The sequence below is a fragment of the Macaca nemestrina genome, chromosome 7, assembly GCF_043159975.1.
Source record: "Macaca nemestrina isolate mMacNem1 chromosome 7, mMacNem.hap1, whole genome shotgun sequence".
In the NCBI taxonomy this organism is placed as follows: Eukaryota; Metazoa; Chordata; class Mammalia; order Primates; family Cercopithecidae; genus Macaca; species Macaca nemestrina.
The window spans coordinates 44,096,659-44,115,445 of NC_092131.1; the positions used below are offsets into that span (position 1 = coordinate 44,096,659).

The 18,787-nt window shown below is 41.0% G+C and overlaps 1 protein-coding gene across 12 annotated transcripts in view; it reads right to left on the reverse strand.

The window, feature by feature from the left end:
- Positions 1–18,787, reverse strand: part of LOC105473730 (spectrin repeat containing nuclear envelope protein 2) — a 377,206-nt gene that overhangs the window by 273,358 nt on the left and 85,061 nt on the right. For all 12 annotated transcript variants that reach the window (XM_071100037.1, XM_071100034.1, XM_071100026.1 and 9 more), the window contains 5 exons: positions 13,293–13,354; positions 12,184–12,279; positions 12,011–12,088; positions 11,830–11,922; positions 3,738–3,919 (listed from right to left, as the gene is read on the reverse strand). In XM_071100037.1, the coding sequence (XP_070956138.1) occupies positions 3,738–3,919; positions 11,830–11,922; positions 12,011–12,088; positions 12,184–12,279; positions 13,293–13,354 (511 nt within the window). The remainder of the gene's footprint in view (positions 1–3,737; positions 3,920–11,829; positions 11,923–12,010; positions 12,089–12,183; positions 12,280–13,292; positions 13,355–18,787) is intronic.

An 18,787-nucleotide genomic window follows, 5' to 3' on the forward strand; every position in this document is an offset into this window, starting at 1 on the left:
GAGGCCAGAGGTTGCAGGTGATGGGGAGTTCTAGTTTAACAGGTACAGTTTCACAAAATGAAAAAAGTTCTGGTGACAGAGAGTGGTGATGGCTAGACAACAATATGAATGTAGTTAGTGCCACTGAACTGCACACTTAAAAAGGGTCAAAGTGGTGGATTTTAGGTTATGTATATTTTATCACAATAAAATCAATCAATCAATCTATCTATCTATCTATCCATCCATCTATCTATCTATCTATCAACATCATTAGCTAGCCATTGTATTTAGAATGACATCTCTCACCCTGGTCTACAGACTCTATGTGATTTGGCCCCTGCCTGCTTTTCTCATCTTTGTATCTCCCCTCTCGTACAGAGTTACAGTCACCAGCCTCGTTCCCGTTTCTCAAAGCCACCCTCCTAGTCACTGTCCTTGGATGCTCCTTCTCATACTTCTTCATAAAGCCTCCACTTGAGCAGTCAGTTCAAAGCCTCTCTGCAGCAAAGCCCTGTCTTACCACCTGCAGTAAAGGAGACACTCTCCCTGCCCTCAACCTTCTTGACCATATCAAAAGTCCTTCACAATCTGCTTGCCAACTGTAATTATCACATTTCTTCATGATGATTCCTGCTTTCCACATCAGGATGCAAGCCTTTGAGAGCAAGGGCTTTGCCTTTCTTGTTCACCACTGTAGACTCATTCCCCAAACAATGCCTGGCATATAATCAGGGCTTAAGACACATATTTTTTAAAAAAATCACTCCATCACTATTCTGTGCTTCATAAGGGATCAGTGAAAGTTCTGCAAAAGGGTATAGTTGGCTGCAACATTTGGGATATATTCTAGAACAACTATCATGTCCTTTCATATCCCATAAAAAGCACGAAAAACTTCAATAGACTATTTTAAGGTATGAATCAAATGATAAAAGCTACTCAGGAAACAGGTCTGCTCCAGATGACCTGGGTTTTCCTGTTTACTTAGGGGAAAAAAGTTTAAAACTATGACTGTAATAAACTACATAGCAGTCAGTGATTTTTGTGTTGTCTAACAAATACGTCTGTGGTATCTACTCTACCCAGAAACTGTTCTAAATGCTTTAAAAAAATTAATTCTTATCATGCAGATAACAACCTATGACATATTACTGTTGTTCACATTTTATGACTGAAGAAATTGGAACACAAAGAGCTTAGGTGTTCAAAGTCACCAGTTAGAAAGTACAGGGCACCAGCACTTCAAATCCAGGTACTCTGACTTTAGAATGTGCAAGACTAAGCTAAACTCTTAGGTGGGTGCAAAAGTAATCGCAGTTTTTACCATTAAAAGTAATGGCAAATTGTAATGCTATGGCAAAAGTAATGCAATTACTTTTAAGTAATTAAAAGTAATGGCAAAAACCGCAATCACTTTTGCACCAACCTAATAATAACTAAAGGGATGGTGGCTGCAGCTGAAGGCAGGGCCAGACCTCAGCACCTTGAGTACTGAACCAGCACTGCACTGACTGGCAGGCACTGTACTCAATACTGTGTAGGTCAGCTCTGCACTGATGAGCCAAAGCCAATATCATAAAGATGTTGCTGCCAGACCTTAGAGAGGGCGGAATTAGGCTCCTGGTTGGCAGAACCTACACTCATTTAGATGTGGAGAATGGGGCCTGATTCATCTGTTTCACAAATGAGAAAATACAACATATTACTTACAAAAGAGTCTTATTGAAATAAAACACAAATATTGAAATAATAAAACACAGGATATTGAAATAAAAGTTATATAATACCACCAACGATGGCCAAAACTAGGATAAACCCATGATGAATTACTTAAGAAGAGGTGCTACATTTTAATAAGCTTAGCATAAGCTCTATAGCTGAAAACTAAGAAAGATGGGGAGATGTGAAGAAAAGATAAACTGTGGTAAAATATTTGGGGCTTTGAAAGGACTTTAAGGTTATTTATGCATAAATGAAATAAATCTGAGTAGACACAATAATGCTTTTCACAAATACTGTTTGGGATTTTTAAAATTTAGAAAACTGGAGTACAATTATCTCTAGGAGATTCAAGAAACAATTCATTTAATATACTTTAAACCTCTATATAAGGTTATGTATGTTTATGGCTCTCATAAAATATAGAGAATGAATGACAACTGAAGAAAAGTAAGGCTGGGCCGGGAGCAGTGGTTCACTCCTGTAATCCCAGCACTTTGGGAGGCAGAGGTGGGCAGATCACCCGAGGTCCGGAGTTTGAAACCAGCCTGGGCCAACCTGATGAAACCTCATCTCTACTAAAAATACAAAATCAGCTGGGCATGGTGGTACACACCTGTAATGCCAGCTACTCGGGAGGCTGAGGCAGGAGAACTGCTTGAACTCAGGAGGTGGAGGTTGCAGTGAGCTGAGATCCTGCCACTGCACTCCAGCCTGGGCGACAAGAGCAAAACTCCCTCTCAAAAAAAAGAAAAGTAAGGCTGAAGGCAGAAATTCAGCTCTATCTTGGCCTTTCAACAGGAAGGACTTACTCTGAAGTCCTGCATTTGAAAGGGCTTAGCAACATAGTTATGACCCTATTTACCTAACAATGCTATGATGTGACAAGAAATGCCTTGTGAACTCTACAGTTCTAGTAGAGAGATCTCCTGCATCTACAGTCCTTATTTTTCCTAAGCTCCAGCTCAGACATTGGTTAAAATGGGAAAGTAAATTGTCTCCCAAGAGCAGAAAACATTTTTCTTTCTTTAAAAGAAAAACAAGATATGAGCACTAACTTTCCTTCATTATCCCCAATTTTTAAAAATGCATACTCCAGCCTGGTGTGGTAGCTCACACCTGTAATCCCAGCACTTTCAGAGATGGAGGCAGGTGAATTGCTTGTGCTCAGGAGTTTGAAACCAGCCTGGGCAACATGGCAAAACCCCATCTCTACAAAACATACAAAAATTAGCCAGACATGGTGGTGTGTACCTGCAGTCCCAGCTACTCAGGAGGCTAAGGTGGAAAGATCAATTGAGCCTGGGAGGTCAAGGCTGTAGTGAGCCATCATCGCACCACTGCAGTCCAGCCTGGGTGACAAAGTGAGACTCTGTCTCAAAACGCATACTGTCTGATCTCTGTGCTTCCTAATTGAGCTATATTTCTAAACTCTGAGGTCTCTTAATATACTCACATACATCTTCAAGAGATAAGTTTTGTGTGTGTGTGTGTGTGTGTGACAGAGTTTCGCTCTTGTTACCCAGGCTGCAGTGAAATAGCATGATTTCGGCTCACCACAACCTCCACCTCCCGGGTTCAAGCAATTCTCCTGCCTCAGCCTCCCAAGTAGCTGGGATTACAGGCACGTGCCACCATACCAGGCTAATTTTTCATAGAGACGGGGTTTCACCATGTTAGCCAGGCTGATCTCGAACTCCTGACCTCAAGTGATCTGCCCGCCTCAGCCTCCCAAAGTGCTGGGATTATAGGAGTGAGCCATCGTGCCTGGCACTTTACCACTTTATTTCCATGTAATAATATGCCACCTAAACACAGCAGGTGGGAGTGAGCAAGTTTACCCAGGTGATACCACCTTCCAGCCTTTGAAACCAAACGTGGCTGAGCTCTCGGGCTTCCACATATGGAAGAAGCGCTGAGAGGAAGGGGGATAGTGAGAATTTTCATTTTAAGTGAGGGAGGTGTTTGGGTGGTGAGGTGGTATTGGTTGATACAGTTGCCCTGTGTGTCTCTTAGGATCATAGCAAACTACTTACGTGGCACATTGTTCCTGAGCCCACAAAAGAAGGGCCTTTTTTGCAGACATCTGCCATCTTGCTTGTACTTTGGAGCATTTCTTAGCTGGAGGACTTGAGGTAGGAGAAGAATCAACCACACTCACATCATCCAGGGAAGGCTGATTGTAATTGCAAGGAAGAGTCTGGGCAAGCTTCTCAATCTAAGGAAGGCAAAGTAAGACTTAATGTTTATAAAAGCATAAGTTACCAGCATTGGGCCAAAATTTCCAGTCAAAATAAGACCTAAAAAGCATCCTATGACAGTCATAGTTTACTCCTGTGAAATGAATACTGGGCAAATCCTTGAATAACAGCATCTGCCATGGGGGCTGCACTTTTGCTTCCTAAGGTATAACTTGGGTCATTCCTTACACTCTCCCAGGCATGCTGCCCCACACTGAGGGATGTCCCTCATCGATGCATCCCCCTGATGTACTTATGGAGCACTTCACTGTAGCTTAACGCCTGTCAAATGAATTTAACTGAACCAAATTGAGCTCCTAGTCTAGAGTATCTTGAGAGACTGGATAAAGTGAAATGCATCCATTAAGGACAAATGTACACATCAAAAAAAAAGATAGTCAAACACATGGATAGACAAGTTCAGAGGAAACAAATAAAACTGCCATTAAATCCATGAAAAACAATTGCATTTGTAATTTAAGAAATTTAAACGTATACAGCAAAAGGACAGCTTTTACTATATTATACAGGCAAAATAAATGTAAAGGCAATATCCAGCGATGGTCAAAGTATGAGAAACTAGATATTTTTATATTGCTAGTAAATGTACAAATTGGCTCAATTTTTTTGGAGGGCGATATGGTATCTATCCAAAACTTTAAAAGATAAATCCATAAACATAAAAGTATTTAATACATTTCTCTCAACAAATGACAGACTAATCAGACAATCAATAATAACAGATGTCAACAACACAATTAACAAACTTGGTCTGATTAGCATTGATCTGGTAAGCACTACGCCAACATTGCTTTCACGAGCGTACAGAACATTTACTGAAACTGACCATGCTGCACCGTAAGTCAAGCTGCAGCAATTTTGAAAGACTGAAATCATTCAGAGTATGTTCTCTGACCACATTGAAATTCTAGTCAGCAGCAAAGATATAACAGACAAAATCTCCAAATATTCAGAAATTAAGATAAATATATATATATATATATATATTTTTTTTTTTTTTTTTTTTTTTGAGATGGAGTCTCGCTCTGTCACCCAGGCTGGAGTGCAGTGGCGCAATCTCGGCTCACTGCAACCTCCACCTCCCAGGTTCAAGTGATTCTCCTGCCTCAGCCTCCTGAGTAGCTGGGATTACAGGTGCACATCACCATGCCTGGCTAATTTTTGTATTTTTGGTAAAGACAGGGTTTCACCATGTCGGTCAGGTTGGTCTCGAACTCCTGACTTCGTGATCTGCCTGCCTCACCCTCCCAAAGTGCTGGGATTACGGGCGTGAGCCACCACACGCAGCCTAAGCAATATATTTTTATATGGCCCATAGGTCGAATGAGAAATAGAAATGAAAATTAGAAAATATTTTGAACAGAATAATTAAAACGTTGTACTCACAGATTGAAAGATGCAGTATTTTTTAAATCTCAATTTTTTTCTGAAACGTTTTATACATGCCATGTAATCCTAATAAAAATCCCAGCAGGAGTGTGCGTGTGTGTGTGAGAATGTGTGTGTGCGCACACACGCGTGAAAACTGACAAGTTATTTATAACATTTATATAAAAATGCAAAAAGCAAAGAATAATGAAGATTTTCTTAAAGAACAAGTTGGACAACTTACACTATCAGATATCAAGACTTAATATATAGTTACCAAAATTACAAAGTATAGTACTGGTGCAAAGAGAAGTGATGAAAGAAAATAGGTCATTTGAAAATAGAGCCTCACATATAGGGCGACTTCATGTCGACTTCACGTGTGAAGGTGACACTACAGCACAGTAGGAACATGGTGAGCTTTTCAATACACTGTTGGGTCAACTGTTTATAGCCATATGGAAAAAAGTAAATTTCGATTGTTTCAACACAGCATACAAAATCAATTCATTCTTGAAAGATTGTAGAGCTAAATATAAAATTTAAAACAATTACATTTTCAGAACTGGGCTGTCCAGTATGACAGTCGCCAGGCACATGTGAGATTTAAATTCAAATTAATTGAATAATTCATTTCCTCTGCCATACTAGCCACATCTCAAGTGTTCAATAGCCACAAGTGGCTTGAACAGGAGGCAGAGGTTGCTAGTAGTCACTGTTTTGTACAATATAGCTATGGAACATTTCCACCATTGCAGAAAATCCTATTGGACAAAATTGTTCTAGAAAATAATGTAACAGAATACTTTCATAGTAAAAAGAGGTCTTTAAAGAATATAACAGGCCAGGCGTGGTGGTTCACATCTGTAATCCCAGCACTCTGGGAGGCCGAGGCAGGTGGACCACCTGAGTTCAGGAGTTCAAGACCAGCCTGACCAACATGGTGAAACCCCATCTCTACTAAAAACACAAAAATTGGCTACGCCTTGTTGTGTACACCTGTAGTCCCAGATACTCAGGAGGCTGAGGCAGGAGAATCACTTGAACCCAGGAGGTAGACGTTGCAGTGAGCCAAGATTGTGCCACTGCACTCTAGCCTGGGCAACAGAGCAGGACTCCATCTCAAAAAAAAAAAAAAAAAAAGGAATATAAAAGTATAAGCCACAAAAGAAGTTGATAAATTCAAACTATATTAAAATTATGAATGCTTCTTCATTAAAAGATTGAAAAATCAAGCCACAGTCAGAATTATTTGCAATTTACATACATTCTACAGAAGACTTTTGTCCAGTATATATTATATTATACTGTAATATATGTTATGTTATAGTATATGTATTATATAATATTATTACAATATTATATATTACAGTATATAATATATACTGGACAAAAGTTATATATCACAGTATATATATAATATATATACTGGACAAAAGTTCTTTGTAGAATATATGTAATGTATATACTGGAGATCACATATACATATTATATATGTTTATATGTAATATATAAATATATTATATAAAATATATTATGTATTATATAATATATACATTTATATATATTATAATACATTTATATATTATATAATATATTATAAACATATAAACATATAATATATATAAACATATATTATATATGTATATGTGATCTCCATACATATATATGATCTCCAGTATATGTGTATATGTGTATTCATCTATATCTATATCTCCAGTATATATGTGTATGTTTTTTGGAGACAAGGTCTTGCTCTGTTGCCCAGGCTAGAGTGCAGTAGCACAATCATGGCTCACTGCAGTCTCAACTTCCTAGACTCAAGTGCTTCTCCCACCTCAGTCTCCAGAGAAGCTGGGACCACAGGCAGGTACCACCATTCCCAGCTAATTATTTTTATTTTTATTTTTGTAGAGATGGGGTCTCCTTATGTTGCCCAGGCTGGTATTGTTTGTTTACTATGGCAGAGGAGAGAGGAGGAGGCTTCTGGGCTCAAGCAATGCTCCTGCCTCAGCCTATCAAAGTGCTGGGATTACAGCCATGAGCCACCACACCCAGCCTAGAATGTATTTTAAAACATCTATAAATCATTACACATAACATCAAGGCTTAAATAATAAATTTTAAATGCCAAGTATTAGCAGCAGAGATTGGAGCAAGAAATTCTGGTGAGTATAAATTGGAAGAACTACTTTGATTAACTGTTTGGCAGTATATACTAAAGCTAAAGATCATATGCTCTGACACCATCAGCTCCGTTCCTAGGTAGATACAAGATGGAAATGAGGATTTATACAAGGTATATACAAGAATGTTCCGAACAGCTTTATTCATAGTAGCTAAAAACTGGCAACAGGTCACGTGTGGTGGCTCATGCCTGTAATCCCAGCACTGTGGGAGGCCGAGGTGGGCTAATCACCTGAGGTCAGGAGTTCAAGACCAGCCTGGCCAACACTGTGAAACCCCATCTCTAGTAAAAATACAGAATTAGCTGGGCATGGTGGCACACACCTATAATTCCAGCTACTCAGGCGGCTGAGGCCAGAGAATCGCTTGAACCCAGGAGGCAGAGGTTGCAGTGAGCCAAGATCGTGCCCCACTGCACTACAGCCAGGGTGACAGAGTGAGACTCCATCTCAAAAAACAAAACAGAACAAAACCAAAAACAAAAAAACTGGCAGCAAAAGAAATGTGCACCAACAATACAATGGTAAATATGTCATGGTATATTCATATAATTGTATATTCATGCACAACAATGAACAAGAAAGACTTACTGATACTTGCTACGATAAGGTAAATCTTACAGACATGATATACAATGAAATAAGTCAAACACAAAAGAGTACATAGTATACATAAGAGAAGACATTTATAATTCCATTTGAATGGTGTTAAAGACTCTACACTTATCCATAGGGCTCAAAGTGGTGCTTACCTTTAGGAAAGGAGGGCAGTGATTGGGAGAAGGACCTGGGGCACTTAGGGATGCTGGCAAAGTTCTACATTTTTATCTGGCAGGGTGATTATATGGGTGTGTTTCATTTATAAATATTCATCAAACTCTATACTTAAGTCCTGTTCATTTTTATGTGTGTGTGTTACATATACATCAACAAAAGTTTACTTAAAATTTTTTAATTTAAAAAAAAAAAGGCCAAATGTGGTGGCTCACGCCTATAATCCCAGTATTTTGGGAGGCTGAGGCAGGTGGATCATTTCAGGTCAGGAGTTCAAGACCAGCCTGGCCAACATGGTGAAATTCCATCTCTACTAAAACTACAAAAATTAGCCAGGCATGGTGGTTGGCACCTGTAATCCCAGCTACTCAGGGGGCTGAGGCATGAGAATCGCTTGAACCCAGGAGGTGGAGATTGCAGTGAGCCAAAATCGCGCCACTGCACTCCAGCCTTGGCAATAGAGTAGTCTCAATAAATAAATAAATAAATAATAAAAATAAAAATAAAAGCTTTAAGCTCAGCACGGTGGCTCACACCTGTAATCCCAGCACTTTGAGAGGCCAAGGCAGGCAGATCACAAGGTCAGGAGCTCAAGACCAGCCTGGTTAATATGGTGAAACCCCATCTCCTAAAAATACAAAAATTAGCCAGTTGTGGTGGCGCACGCCTGTAGTCCCAGCTACTTGGGAGGCTGAGGCAGAAAAATCAATTGCAGCCAGGAGGTGGAGGTTGCAGTGAGTCAAGATCCCGCCACTGCACTCCAGTCTGGGCAACAGAGTGAGACTCTGTCTCAAAAAAAAAAAAAAAAAAAAAAAGCTTTAGGTTTGCAAACCCTATGGCACAATGCCACTTCTACGAATTTGGCCCATGGAAATAATTACAATTGTATAGCAAAGGTTTTATCTTAAGGGCATTCTTTTTTTTTTTTTTTTTTTTTTTTTTTTTTTTTTTTTTTTTGAGACGGAGTCTCGCTCTGTCGCCCAGGCTGGGGTGCAGTGGCCGCATCTCAGCTCACTGAAAGCTCCGCCTCCCGGGTTTAAGCCATTCTCCTGCCTCAGCCTCCCGAGTAGCTGGGACTACAGGCGCCCGCCACCTCGCCTGGCTAGTTTTTTGTATTTTTAGTAGAGACGGGGTTTCACTGTGTTAGTCAGGATGGTCTCGATCTCCTGACCTCATGATCCGCCCGTCTCAGCCTCCCAAAGTGCTGGGATTACAGGCTTGAGCCACCGCGCCCGGCCCTTAAGGGCATTCTTATCTGAAATTACCTATAATTACAAATGATCATGAGCTTTCTGAATATCCATTAGTGAAATACAGTACTTTACAACAAACATCATGCCTCCGTATACATATACACACACACATACACACACATACACACATATATATATATATATATATTCAGAAAGCCATTCAACAGAGCATGCTGAAAACAGTATGGATAACATGATCCCATTTTGTTAAAATACATACATACGAAGATACATTAATTCTTGCTGTATATATCATAAAGACTATACACTACATTATTTATAGCAGCTATAGTGAGTGGTAGATTATAATTTTATTATCTACATTAAAATTTTTAATTATACTTCAAATGCCAGAAAACTATAGGAAAAAATAATAAATGACCATGAACTATCAAATTTTAACATTTTACCATATTTGGTTTAGATTTTCTTAAAGAAATAAAACACAGGCCGGACGTGGTGGCTCACACCTATAATCCCAGCACTTTGGGAGCCCGAGGCAGGCGGATCACAAGGTCAGGAGTTCAAGACCAGCCTGAACAACATGGAGAAACCCTGTCTCTACTAAAAACACAAAAATTAGCTGGGCGTGGTGGCGCACACCTGTAATCCCAGCTACTCGGGAGGCTGAGGCAGGAGAATCTCTTGAACCCGGGAAGCGGAGGTTGCAGTGAGCTGAGTTCACGCCACTGCACTCCAGCCTGGGTGACAGAGCGAGACTCCATCTCAAAAAAAAAAATAAAATAAATCATTAAAAAAAAAAAAAGAAATAAAACACAGATATAATTTAAGCCTCTTTCTCTCTCCAATCCCATTTTATCCTTTCCCAGAAAAAACACGCACAATCTTAAATTTAGTTTTCATCATCCTCATGCATATTATTCCACTGTAATTACAAATGCATGTATCCAGAAATAATATATAGTCTGTCTCTGCATGTTTTAAATTTTATATGTTAGTTATGCTATTTTCTAGTTTTTCTAAAATAAGTATTGTTCCCAAGTTATTTTTAAAATAATTATGGAAATGCAGAAAATGCAACTTTTTAGGTAGTACAGACACCCTGTACTATGTCAGAATTCCAGGCCTGAGAAAACATATTTATCAATCATATGTTTTATAAAGTCAGAACTATAACCATCATAAAATCTTGATGTCCTCACATAAGAGCTAGCATATAGTAAGTGTTCAAAAATATCTGTGAAAGGAAATGAATCTACAACTCAGTCTTGGGATAGAACTGAATATTATGGGATTATTCATAGTCAGATAGGACAGGGGTCCCCCAAAATGGGGAGGCTTTACAAACTTTAGTGGCTAGAGTTCAAGCATTTACTCCAGAAGCTTTCTACTCTCTCCTCTGCCATAGTAAACAAACAATAAGAAGCAAACATTTACCATGGCAGGTTCTGTTCAGACTGGTGCTGATATTATGAATAATGCAGGATATCATGATAATTCAGCATTCAACTTTCAACTGAAAAACAGCAACAGGGCAGGCATGGTGGCTCATGCCTATAATCCCAGCACTTTGGGAGGCCAAGGCAGGCAGATCACCGGAGGTCAGGAATTTGAGACCATACCTGGCCAACATGGTGAAACCCCGTCCCTACAAAATATACAAAAATTAGACTGGGCACAGCGGCTCACACCTGTAATCTCAGCACTTTGGGAGGCAGAGGTGAGCGGATCACCTGAGGTCAGGAGTTCGAGACCAGCCAGACCGACATGGAGAAACCTCGTCTCTACTAAAAATACAAAATTAGCTGGGCGTGGTGGTGCATGTCTGCAATCCCAGCTACTCAGGAGGCTGAGGCAAAATAATCACTTGAACCCGGGAGGTGGAGGTTGCAGTGAGCCAACATCGCACCACTGCACTCCAGCCTGGGCAACAAGAACAAAACTCCACCTCAAGAAAAAAAGAAAAAAAAAAATACGAAAATTAGCTGGACACGGTGGCGTGCGCCTGAAGTCCCAGCTACTCAGGAGGCTGAAACAGGAGAATCACTTGAATTCAGGAAGGAGAGGTTACAGTGAGCTGAGACTGTGCCACTGCACTCCAGCCTGGTTGACAGAGCGAGACCCTGTCTCCAGAAAAAAAAAAAAAAAAACCAATAACAGAAATGGCAAAAGGTCTGCTATTATTTTCCACCCGTTCAAGATTTCCAGAGGTCCTATTTATAGGAGACGCTCAGGACTGAATTTAGTCAACTCACACTTATTGCATTACATTTATTTTATACTGTGGTAGGGTAGAAATAATTTTTATATCATTAAACTACTTACATGAAAGTGCAGGATAATTGTCCAAATTAGGCCAAGGATAATGGATGGGTTTCCATCAATGATATCAGTAACATGAATATTTATTAGCTTAATCTGGAAAACAAGAAATGCAGGTTAAAAGGAGGAAATATTCCAGAGCATTAATCTCTCCTGTGAATTTTTAAGTAAAATTTATACTTACTGATCGGTTTCTTAGGAATGTCAAGGCATGTTCTATATTGATTCTACACTGGAATGTATTAGATCCTTTATCCCGAGGCTGTGAAATTCAAGCAAATATATTACACACAAATAAATGAAATATATATTTTTTAAATCAACAAAAAGTCTCTCAGTGTCATTTAAAAATCTTACCAACTGTTGCCCAGAAAGTACTTCTAGCAGATCCAGGAGGACATGCCCCTTTTTAATGTCTGTAAATAGGTCGGATATAACCGAGGGAGAAGTGTGCTGCAGAAGGTCACAAGAAAAATAATCATTCAAACTGTGGTCCAAAAACCATACCTTTAAGGATCTCATAAATGTGCTTTGTGAAAAACTAAAATTCAGTAATGACTTTCTTCTTAATTAAGAGAATGAGAAAGAACATGCAAAGATTCGTATCAAAACATAAGAAAAGTAGCAAATTTAAATTATCTTATGGCAAATTTCCAGTAACACAACACCCTTTCTGCATGGAGCTTTCACTGAGAGCTTAAAACCTGTGCACACAAGCGGCATTAAAGACGTTTAGAATCAGTCACTAGTGACCCATCTGGAGAGCAGATTACATTTCTGGAGTAACCTGCTTATGTATTTACCCTTTCTTAGAATTATAAGCATTGTGTTGAAACGGACAGAGAGAAAACAGTGTGCGTGGTCTGTGAGAAGAATCTCATTCATCATGTATCTAGGTTACTCTAGATACTCAGCATCAGTGTGGTAGGATGGCACCGTGATTACGATCAAGGCCGCCGAGTCCAGACTGTCTGGGTTCATATCCCAGCACTATCACTTCTAAGCTGTGTGACCACATGCAAGTCACATCCCTTCTCTGTACTGAAGTTTCCTTGACCTTTAAACAGGTATATTACTATCTATCTCATAGGGATGTCGTGAAATCATTTGTCAGGTGTTGTCACAATCATTACTTTTAAAGACTTCAGGACAGTTTCTAATATATAACATTCATTATATGCAAATCAGTATTACTATTATTTCACTTGAAGAGATGTGATTAAATATTTTATAGCACTGTCCCATATCCTCAACAAAAGTACTTTTTCATCTGTGCGAGAAAGAGTAACAAATAAAACAAGATCAAGATAACTTTTAAAACATCTTCTTTCAAGAAAAGACATTCCACAACCTTTTCCCTGTCATCACCAGTACCATTTTTTAATGGCCTCCTTGGGGTCAAAAGAGAAGGAGTATGGGGGAGTAACAAACAGATTTATAACCTAATTTGGTCTTTGTTTGCTTACCCTGGCCAACTGTGAGTTTATCCAGCACGTGAAGGCCTTCTTCTGGGTGTCTTCCTGTTCAGCTACCAAAGAAGGAACAACAGCAGTTACAAAACCAGAAGCCTCAGAAACCTCCTGCACATATCAGAGCTTCAGAGGTCTGTCATACCGGGTGTGTGCCTGTGTTTCACAAGCTGACAAACTTTCCAGGATTTAGTCTAAATTGTAGATGTTTGTCCAAGTAGTGTTTTAAAAAGCATGTTGATAGGATATTTTTTTAAAAACCGTGGGTTTGTTGACAAGACAATGGTTTTTAATATTTTTTACTGACTAAAGAATTAGGACCACGGTGCTATGGTTCACACCTGTAATCCCAGCACTTGGGAGGCCGAGGTAAGCAGATTGTTTGAGCTCAGGAGTTCGAGACCAGCCTGGGCAACATAGAGAAATCTCATCTTTACAAAAAATAGAAAAATTAGCTAGGCGTGGTGGCATGAACCTGTGAGGGGGGAAGATGGTTTGAGCCCGGGAAGTCAAGGCTGCATAAGTCGTGATCATGCCCCTGCACTGCAGTCTGGTCAACAGAGTAAGACTCTGTCTCATTTAAAAAAAAAAAAGAAAAGAAAAAACAACTGAGACCCTATACCACCTTGACAGTACTGTACAAAGAACTGTAAACAGCAACAGGAGTTCCTAACCCACGAAGACTTTAAGTTTAAGCCAAAACCATGCAGTAAAGATGACCCCAGAATATAAGATGTTTTAAATGGCACATAAAATCGTTACGGTTTAGTCTTAACATTTATCACGGAGAATATATTGCCACTGAATTAACTGTAAATGAGCTGTAATTAGTCAGAGAGAACTGAGTTCAAAACCTGTTTCTGTTATGGAGTAGCTGTGTGACCTTGAGCAGTGTCCTTGTTTAATAAAAAAGTAATAGGCATTTGTCTCTAGAGATTGTTATGAGAATCTAATGATTCACTTAAAGTGATTAGCATAGACTCTGGTACATAAGAAGTGCTGGCTATTACTCTTACTAAACATGTAGGGGTTGGACATGGTGATTCACGCCTGTAATCTCAACACTTTGGGAGGCCAAGGCCGGTGGATCACCTGAGGTCAAGAGTTCGAGACCAGTCTGAGCAACATGGGGAAACCCCATCTCTAATAAAAATGCAAAAATTAGCCGGGCGTGGTGGCACATGCCTGAGTAGGCCCAGCTACTCAGGAGGCTGAGACAGGAGAATCATTTGAACCCAGGAGGCAGAGGTTGCAGTGAGCTGAGATCGTGCCACTGTACTGCAGCCTGGGTGACGATGCGTGACTTCGTCTCAAAAAAAAAAAAAAAGAAAAAAGAAAAAAAAAAAACCCAGGTAGGAGTCAAGGGGAAGACCTGAACCCTCAGAGTACAGCCCTTCTTGCCCCTCTGAGCAGGAGTGGGCCCCACACTGACACCGTGCCTCCTCTAGCCCTCTACCCCCTGATTTTCAGCAGACATTCTTGACACCGAGGCTAAGGGTTAGCCCTGCACTCATGAACTGAGCTTCCATCTCCCCAGGCCTCCTCACCTGGATGGGCAGGGATAAGCATAGGCCCAGACACCCACTGCATCCTGTGCCCAATGCTTACGGCCTTGCCACCATCAACCTCAAGTTCACCGGGCCTCATCTCACTACACCCTTTATCCTTGCTTATATCAGTCAGTGCATGCACACATGCACACACTCACATGCATGCATGCAGACACACACATAAGCACACGTGTATATACATGCACACATGCACACACACGCACATACACTCTAGACTCTCAGGTCCCTCTCATTTCTTTCTCTCTAATTCCCAAAAGACTGTGCATATCCCCCCAACTTTTCTCATCTCCCACCTCTCCTTAAGTTCTAAAATGCTTCCAATGATGATGAAATCTGTGGTGGGCCATCAGCAAAATCCCCTCCGTGCCCAATACCCTCTCTGGTATTGAGGCTTTGCCTTCCTGCTCTCGTGGAAGCCTGGCCCTCCTTTGAGAATACCGCTTCCCCTGCAGCCCTCTCAAGTGGCGGCTTTGCTTTCTCTTGCAGCCCTCGTACCACTGTTTCCTCACTCCTCATGGCCACTTCCAGTTCATCCTCTACCCTCTTTGTCCCTGAAATCCCCTAGCTTTGAGTCTCATGTCATCAGACTATCCTTGCTATCACAATTGTTACGTACCGCTATCATTTCCCACCCTCTCTGCTCCTTCTCCACTGTCACTCTGTCCAATAGGACTCCTGTCTAACTCGTAGTACTTTCTTATTTACTTATTTTTAGATGGGGTCTCACTCTGCTGATCAAGATGGAGTGCAGGGGTGTGATCATGGCTCACTGCAGCCTTGCCCTCCCAGGGTCCCAAGTAGCTGGGACTACACGCGTGTACTGCCATGTCCAGCTAATTTTTAAAATTTTTTGTAGAGATGGGTGTCACCATGTTACCCAGGCTGGTCTTAAACTCCTAGGCTCAAGCAATCCTCCCAACTCACCTCCCAAAGTGCTGGGATTACAGGCATAAGCCATCATACCTGGCCTTATTCTTGGCAATTTCAGTATACACAGCAATGAACTTTCCAATGTCCTGGCCCCACAGCTTCTCGAATTCCTCCTCTCCAACACACTTGTCTTCTGCCCTGCGTCAACCACTTTGCTGTCAAGGTTATACCCCAGACTTTGTCATTACTAATAACAACTCCTCCATGATCTCAAGTTCATGCATCTCCAATCAGTTCACTCGCTCTAGTGCCCCAACTCCAACAATCCTTTCAGTTCGTCGACAACTCCAAGCCATTGACTCTGCCAGTTTTTCAGTGTCCCTCAACCCCAGGATGCCCTACGTTTCATTCTTATCCATTTTAAGTTCCATGATCAATTATTACCAACACTCCTTGCATTTCACCTATTTTGTTCTATTTGCTTTGACACTTCATGACTACTCTGTGCACTTCATCCTACAAACAGGTTGCTGAATGTGGCTGGAGAAACCCACTGAACAGTGCTCACTGATCTCACCAGCACCCCCAGTGGACCCTAAATGCTGCCCAGTAATCACACTGTATGGCCCTCTCCCCCTCCCCAGATGGCAATTTCACCCCTTTTCTTCTTCCACAAACGTCCAGTACCTCCCCCACATCATTAAACTCAGCTGAGACCTTGCTTCCCACCCCCTCATCTAATAACCTGCAAAAGTGCTCTGCCTCCAACCTGTCAGCACAGATGAACTAGCCTTGCTCAGATCTAAAGCCAATCCTTTCACTTGTCCACTATATCCCATCCCTGTGCTCCAATGTGAGAACATGCTGTTCCTGCCTCTTCTGTATCCTCTTCCCCTACTCTCTTAGACAATTCCCATGAGTATACAGCCATACTGTTAATTCTCCCATCCAAAAACAAACCTCTCTTGACGCCAGATCCCCACCACCCATCGTTTCATTTGTCTGTTCCTTTGTGGCAAAATTCCTCAAATAGTTTGTGTTTACTGTCTCCAGGTCTTCTCCTCCCTCACTCTTAACTGAACCCATACCAATCAAGTCCCTGCCATTCAACTGAAACAGCTTTCTCATCATGGTCACTTGAATCAAGGTCCTTGATGACCCACTCTCGCTAAAACCAATGGTCTATTCTCATCCTTCATCCTGCTGGACCCATCAGCAGCATCTGATACAGATGATCACCCTCCTCTCCTGCTTCCAGGACCCAGACTCCTGATTTTCCTCCTTCATCAAGGTTGCTCCACCCTTTCTTTCACGTTTCATATCTAATGCCTCCGGATATCCTCTTAGGTCCACCCTCACAATATATTCAGGATATGACCACTTCCCACCACCTCCATCACCACCACCGTGGCCCAAGTCACCATCACCTCCACCTGGGTAACTGCGACAGATTCCTAACAGATCTTCCTTCCAGCTTTGCCCCAAAATATTATGCTCAGCAGAGCAGGCAGAGTGATGTTGCTAAAATGTTCACTCAGATCAGGAAACTCCTTTGCTCAAAACCCTGCAAGGGCTCCTCTCTTCACTCCTAATGGCGACAAGCCCCAGCACTATCTGCCCTTCCCTGCTTCCCACTTGCTCCTCCTGCTCCAACCACTCTGGCCTCCTGTTTTCCTCAAACTCCCCAGACCCATTCCCACCTTAGGCTTTGGCACCAGCTGTTCTTTCTTCTGGGAATGTTCTTTCTACAGTTATCCACAGGCGAATTCCCTCACTTCCTTCAAATCCTGGCACAGACAACACCTCATCTAAGAGGTCTACCCTGACTGTCCGACCTAAAACTATAACACCCCCAACTCCCGATCCCTCTTGTCCTGCTCTATTCTTTTCTCCCAGAGTACTTATCTCTTTTAACATTCCAGGTGAATTACTCATGCAGTAAGTTTATTGTTAATGTCTCACTCACCTCTCAATAGAATTCAAGCACCACAACACAGGCAAAGATGCTTCGTCTGTGATATGTCCCAAGTGCCTAGAAAAGCTTGGCCCAGAGTAGGCCCTAAATAAATATTTTCTGAAATAATAATAATGTTTTGGGCTCACGCCTGTAATCCCAGGACTTTGGGAGGCTGAGGCGGGCGGATCACGAGGTCAGGATTTCGAGACCAGTGTGGCCAACATGGTGAAACCTCATCTCTACTAAAAATACAAAAATTAGCTGGGCATGGTGGCAGGCACCTGCAATCCCAGCTACTCAGGAGGCTAAGGCAGGAGAATTGCTTGAACCTGGGAGGGAGAGATTGCAGTGAGCCGAGATTACGCCTGGGCAACAGAGCGAGACTCCATCTCAAGAATAATAATAATAATAATAAATGTTTTGTCTTCTTTTTTAGATTTAGTAGAGATGACGTCTGACTATGTTGCCCAGGCTGGTCTTGAACTCCTGGACTCAAGTGATCTTCCCATGTTGGCCTCCCAAAGTGCTGGAATTACAAGGGGGAGGCACCACACCTAACCTAATAATAATGTTTTAAATTATTATTGTGGTTGTTATATTTTACTATATTGAAGCAAATCTACCTTTATGAGTTCACAGTCCTTTCTCTTAAAGTTGTCTGTTCTACCTTCTACTACATTGTTTTCCTTGGACTTTAGTCTCCCTTATTAATCTACATAGTCATAGTGAATTGAAATTATTGGTATTTGGCCTGCAATATGTGTAAAAGTATGACATCTAATTTAAGTTCTAGAAAAATTTTGAAGTAGGCAAGAGTTCTGGTTGAAGAATTAGAAGAAGGCCTAGCAGTATAAACGGAATTTTGTGGTGTTTACAACTGCCTAGTAAATATTGCAACTGATTAGAGATTAAAGATGCACCAAACCTCACAGGAATTTTTTTCCTTTTTAGTCCATCCCATTTTTTATGTATTACCAGTTTAAATTAGTTATAGCCTACTGATCTACACTTTATAGGGTGTTCAATAATTGCCAACTGAACTAAATTGAGTTCTGATAAGCCAACTGGATAATTCAGGCTTTCGAGAGTCATTT